At 40.2% G+C, this 6795-nt stretch overlaps 1 protein-coding gene across 1 annotated transcript; it reads right to left on the reverse strand.

Moving 5' to 3' along the window:
* Positions 1–2303: 2303 nt before the first annotated feature.
* On the reverse strand, positions 2304–6431 carry LOC120191673 (importin subunit beta-1-like). Its single transcript, XM_039194582.1, has 3 exons — positions 6317–6431; positions 3250–5660; positions 2304–3152 (listed from the first exon to the last, which is right to left on the reverse strand). The coding sequence occupies exons 2-3, from the start codon at positions 5655–5657 to the stop codon at positions 2954–2956; spliced, it is 2607 nt and encodes an 868-aa protein (XP_039050513.1). The 5' UTR covers positions 5658–5660; positions 6317–6431; the 3' UTR covers positions 2304–2953.
* Between the last annotated feature and the right edge of the window lie 364 nt (positions 6432–6795).

Consider the following 6795-nt stretch of genomic DNA (forward strand, 5'->3'; position numbering starts at 1 on the left):
TCATACTTGTCCTTCATAAGAAATGTCCAAGTGGTACGAGAGTGGTCGTCAATAAAAGTAATAAACTAACGAATTCCATATAAACCCGTAACACGTGAAGGTCAACAAATGTCACTGTGAATTAAAGAAAAAGTTTAGGCAAGCGAGAGGGAGAATGAGGATAAGAGTTGTGAATGTTCTTTGCAAGAAAACAAATGTCACAAGAAAATGATGCAGAATTTTTAGTAATAAACAATTTTGGAAACAATTTTGCAAGATAATAAAAACTGGGGTGACCTAACCTAAAATACCATAACACAATTTCGACAACCACATCTGTAGGATAAACGGAAACAAATGAAGGAAGAAATGGCGAAGGTGAGTGGGCTGCAACGAGAGTAGGATGAGCTTCAAGGATGTAGAGTCCACCACAACGCCTAGCATTGCCAATCACCATCCCCGAGGTAAAATATTGAAATTCATAACAATCGCGATTAAAATGAAAAGTACAACCCAAATCTATAGATAATTTGCTAATCGAAAGAAGATTGCAAGTCAAACTCGAAACATAGAAAACATTAGACAGAAGAATGTGGCGATTAAGGCAAATTGAGCCACTTCCCTCAACCGGTGATAGGGAGCCATCAACAGTACGAACACTACATGAGACACCGTTTTTGTGAAACATGGAAAAAAGACTGAAGTTTCTCGTCATATGATCACTTGCCCCTGAATCAACTATCCAAGAGACACACCCAGGTGAAGGGGATAAGAAGGCAAAAAGAGAACTACCATCACTAACAGTGCATACAGATTTGGACTTAGGAGCAGTAGGAAGCTATAAGTGACCAAACATTTGCTGGAGATCGTCCATCTGCTGACGAGTAAAGGAACCACCCTCCAATGTCGTGACAGTAGAGTTACCTTGAGATGGACGCGAGGAGGATTTAGATGGTGTCTAGTCGGTCGTACGACTATGGAGCTTTTAGTATTTATCACGAACAAGACCAGTTTTCCGACAGTGATCGCACTAGGGACGACCTCTCTTAACATGGACGCCACCAGATTAATGGGTAACTAAGGCAGAACTTTTAACGAGTGGATGAAGCATCAGAAAACGACAGCTTTCTTCGCAGCGAACCTCAGAGAACACCTCACGAAGAGACAAAAGGGGCCTGATGCCCAGAATCCGACCATGGACATCATCAAGGGAGACGGACAACCACGACAGGAATTGGAAAATACGTGTTTTTCAAGCAACCCTTTGTAGAGTTCAGCTTTTGCACCAATTTGCCAAGCAGGAGACTCGAACAGATCGATCTGCTACCATAAACGAGACAGTTGGGTGAAATATTGCGTAACAGTGAGATCGTCTTGCTTCAAGTCATTAATCTGACATTCAATGGCAAACAAAGCGGACATGTTTTCCTGATTGGAGTATGTCTCCCTAGTCACGTTCCAGATTTTCGAGGCGGTGGTGTAGAGCATGAAGTTCGCACTAATGTCGGGCAACATAAAGTTGAGGAGTCAAGACATAATCATGGTGTTCTCGGTGAACCAAGTGTCGTATTGGGGGTCAAAGGGATCAAGGACATGCATATTTTTAGAGAGATATTGTTGCTTCCGACGACTGGTGATGAACAGACGCACAGATTGAAACCAGGCAATATAGTTCTCACCATTTAGGCGATGACAAGTAATTGACGAGGGAGCAAAGTCAGAAGGAGGCGACTGAACAATAAAAGTTTCAGCCTCGGATGGCAAGTCGGACGAAGAAGGATATACCATGACGGCCGGAAAAGAGGAACAATGGATCGAATCTAAATTTATACCATGTATACTAAGATTTTCTGATGAAGACAGTAATTTTTATTCAAAGAAAAAGATACAATTTTACACGAGGATACACAAGAGTTTTATACATGTGAATTACAGAACTAGATAAGATAGGAGTCACCTTTTCTATAAATTAGGAGATAGTGTTAGAGATAAGATAGAAAACAAAGTTTGCCTAAAACACTACTCACACACGACCTTTTCGTGTCAACAGAATTCCAACATGTTTGGTTTCTAAACTACCATAAGCCGTGAACAGACAAGCACTTGTATCATTATCATTCGCTCCAGCACAGGGGCATAACCTGTTTCCTGCCATATTCACCTTTAGCATTCGGATATTGCAGAAAGACATGATCAAGCGAATCATAATTCCCACAATAGCATCAATTTGTACTCCTTTATCATTGGCGTGAAATAATGCCAAATGAAAATGTAATTGTTTAGGGAAAATAGTAATAATTGAACAAGAGTAAAATCCAAGGCAATTTCAAAACAAAACAAAATATGAATGCATGATATTTGAACAATTGACTCCTGACTTGTTCTAACAATTGAATCTTCTTTTGGGGAAAAAAAGAGGAAAAAGAAATGCTGGATGCAATGCTCCCAATAGCATGCAGTATATATGGTTAACTCTTGACCGCACCAAAACCAAGTTATACAAAAGAAGCAGACTTTAACTAAACTTCAGAACCAGAACTCGTAGATCGAACAGCTATGGTAATGTGAAGCATATGAGATGTCTTGAACTGCAGCAGCACTCTGAAACTGATCATTAATCATCTGTTTCCAGTAACCTGCAATTTAACAGCCAGAAACCGCTCCTAGGCAAAAAAAAAATTATGCTTCTATTGACACATTGGTCATGTCCTAACTGCAAGTCTCCTCCGATAACAAGCAGAGGTTTATCAACTTCTCCGAAACCATATCTATCCACTTCTTCCATTGATTAATGATGGAATCTGACCCGATGATTATGATGCAAGAGTTAGTGACAACTTGAAGATGGACAACTTCAGTTATCGGACAATGGCTATGACTTGACACATGCAATCCCAGACCCTCAACTCGACACACCCAGATGCATGGACTTCCCAAAAGAAAATAAACAAGATGAAGCTGAATGGCAACACCCTCAAACAGAAATGGCACGAGTAATGGCCAGCTTGGCCCATTCAGCTGATTCTTTAATCATAAGGTCTTCCGAAGACAAGCATTCATTTAAAAAGTCCTTGCTCGAGACAGATTGCTGTATCAGAGAACCGGCATGACTGCCTAAGGTATCAGCAAGATCTCCAAGGACACCAATGGCAGCCTTCATGACCACATCATCCCTAGGGGGAAATACAGAACATAAGAAAAATGTTAATAACCACACGTCATAAAAGAAGCCATTCAATTGAGTAAAGAGTATCTTTTAGAAGAACTCACATGTCTTTCTCCATGTATATACCATCTAAGAACTGGAGGATATGAGGTGCATAGGGAATCAAAAGCTGGGTTTTCGGAGAGTTCTTAAACCCTTGGAAAATCCCAGAATATGCCTCCAGTATTCCATTTCTCAGAGTATTTATGTACTCTATTAATTCATCATCACCTGCTGTATGGGTAGACAACTCTGCCGCGCTTTGAAGCGCAGACATGGCCCACATTAAGTACTTTTCAAAATACTCACCTACTGCCAATGCAATGTCGCCAAAGCATGAAAATATAGGAGGCTTTACAGACCTATGCAACTGGTTGCTCGATAAATTTTTGAGAAGATGTGTCATAATCCCATCACAGTAAGGAACAATTTTTTCCTCTAATGCCCGACAAATATCGCCCACAACACCAACTGTGACAGCACAGACTTGGTACTCTTCGAAATTCTGAAGACCCATTTCTAAGTACCTATAAAATTCTGGCATGTATTTCGCAAAATCAGGCCCTGTTGCATAAGCAAGGGCTCCGATTGCAAGCATGGCCTCCTCGTGCACAGTTGCACTCCTACAGGCAAAAACCTTTAGGAAAAGCCCCATTATCTGATCTGCATACTGCATGAACACATGCTTGGTTGATTCTGATGAACCAAGCTTCTGAATAATGACCTGTAAACACCCACAAAGAAGGCCTTGCAGTTCACCCTGCTTCTCCTTTTCATCGGATGACAGTTTCTGGCCCTCAAGAGTGTTATGAAGCTCCATTATAATGACAGGCACCAATTGCAACACCAATGGAGCTGTCTCTTCTGTTGAACACCTCGCCACTTCATTTAATGTCTCATATGCAGCTGTCCTCAACCGGGATTCCCTAGCATCTTCACGGTGAGTGACAGTGAGAAGAGACTGAACAATTTCCTGGAAAAAGGGAGTTAAAGGAGATGATGGACCCACTTCCTCGTAACCTTGAGCAAGAAAATAGAGAGCACCACAGGCCTTCTCAGCAACATTTGGGGTGTCCTTCATACTATGTAGCAGAACTGTGATGATCTGTTGGCAATTTGCCTGAGTGATGATGGGTGTATCTACAGCTGAGCCATGAAGGAACTCGAAAATTCGTCCAAGGGTCCAGGCTGTAGTGTCTTTGACGTGGCTATTTGGGTCCTTTGTCAAAGCAGTAAGCATGAATGTCAAGGCAACATTCACAAGTGGAATCAATTTTTCAGGGGAAGGGCCCTCCAGGATTGAACCAAAGGCGTAAGTTGCTGCCTCCCTCTGCCTCCAATCTGGTTTTGTTATGTTTTCCTCAATGAATGGCACAACAAGAGGGACAATATCATCTCCTACAGTCCGTGCAACCAACCCAAGACAGGTACCACCAGCCATCGCAATATTCCATGCCCCTTCATCCTGATCCTGATCCTCTTCCTGTTTCAACAGTGTCTCCAACAACATAGGAACAAGGGCAGGGATTGCTTGCTTGATAAAGTAAAAGCAAGGAATATTAGAGTCTCCAGTAAAATCACCTCCATATTCTTCCAAAATATCTATCTCTTCATCACATATTGAACTCCAAAACTCAACCGCTTGAAGAGCCACAGGCTCCTCATCTTCTCTGACTGCCTTTGCTGTGATGTTAAAAATATCTTGGATATAAGGGGCTAGTTTCTCATAATAAGTTGATGAAATTGAAACCAAACACTCAAAAGCTGCTTGCCTTACTCTCACGTCAGGGGACTGGGTTGCCTCACAAACAACTCTCATGAGATAATCACGCTCCATATCGTTGCTGAAATTTGCCTGAGCAAATCCCAGAGCATTGTAAAGTGCTCTTGTGGCAGCAAGCCTTACATCAATGTTCCCTTCGGAAGCACTCATGCCTTGAACTACAGCCGTAAGTATTTTATTTACTTGATCTTGATCAATGACATCAGGGGAGACCTCTTCACACAAATACCCAAGAGTCTCCAAAGTGGCTTGCTTAGCATGAGCTGGTAGCTGATGAACATTTGATAAAAGTGAAACTACCAACTCGGGCCACTGTTTATGTGGCAACTCAATGCCAGCAACCTTGGCAACAACTTGAGATGCAGTTGACCGAGCATCAGATACCGGAGAAGAAAGAGTCTTCAGTAAACCTGACTTAATCTGGCTCTTGGCATTGCCATCCAACAACAACCATCTTTGAACAAGCTCAACCTTCCTCTGCTGATCCTTAGCATCCAACGCATTCTTAAGTATCAAACCCGCTAACTTGCGTGTTTCCACAGGCTTCTCCTCATTTACCAATTCCCCAGAGAGTACAAGCAAGAAACCAGGAAGGTTCTGCTCCTGAAACTGTTTCAAGCTTTCTTCGGCATTATTCCGAACAGCCCCATCTATTGATTGTGCATTCAAAAGCACTTGGGTAACCTCCATTGGCTGTAATATTTCCAAAAGCATAAATGATTTAATCAATTAGATACACAGAAATCCAGTGCTAAACAGCATCAAGATTGCAACACCTAAATCCTGATCTACATTAAGGGTAAAAAAGACAGCATAAGGACGAACCCATCCAAATGGAAGGAAAACTAACATTAAACAGCTCCCTTAAAATTAATTGAAAGACAGGAATCGATAGTAACAGGGATAACACCAACATATGGCTAATGAATCAATGATCCGTCAAAACCCAATTTTCACCTCCACTGACATATTCAGCAGCTGAGAGGAACGCTTAAATATTCAAGATCAATGTAGAAATCAGACATTAAAAACTTAAATTTAACATTTGAGGAAGTAAAAAAAATCTAGCAGATCAAATTCGCTTAAAAATAAACACAAAAAAGAAAAAGAAATTTTATCACTCAAATATTTCCAACAAAAATCTAATACTGGAATTAGTACTCCAAATAAACAGAAGCTATGGAATATGAACAATAAGAGAGAGAGAGCGCGGATCAATGCGTTCAGTAGCGAATATACAACGAAAGCACTATTCAAAACCCTAATTACAGACCATAAATGAAACTTACAGAAATGAACTCGGAAAAGGTATAACTTAAAAAATGCAAGAAATTCTATGCAAACTTTACCTTCAGCCGATCGACGAAGAGGCGTCAGGAGCTGAATGAAACCCTAATAATCGGAGAGAAAATAAAATGGAAGAAAAAAAAGGAAAGAAAGAACAATAAAAGTTGGGAGAGCGAAGATACGCGGAATTGAAGCTGGACTCCTAATAATTTATACAAAAGTTATATTTTAATAGTTGTTCTGCTGGTTAATATTTTATATTATTCATATGTACTATTTTTTTCTTTTAATTGGATGAAAATAGTTAATGGTTAAACTACAAATATTACCACTGTAATTTGATCTTGTTCCTTTTTTGGTCATTAAACTTTAAACAAATTTAATTTGATCATTAAATTTTTTAAATTACTTCATTCTTTTTGTCATTTGGACGTTAAATAAAAAATAACAATGTCACATAACCAGTTTTGTGTAGACATGGACTGCATTATATTGACATAGAAGCAACATGTTGGTCACATCATTTTTTTTTGCTTTCTCC

This window comes from Hibiscus syriacus, unplaced genomic scaffold (assembly GCF_006381635.1).
Source record: "Hibiscus syriacus cultivar Baekdansim isolate YM2019G1 unplaced genomic scaffold, ASM638163v2 tig00116971_pilon, whole genome shotgun sequence".
Classification (NCBI taxonomy): domain Eukaryota; kingdom Viridiplantae; phylum Streptophyta; class Magnoliopsida; order Malvales; family Malvaceae; genus Hibiscus; species Hibiscus syriacus.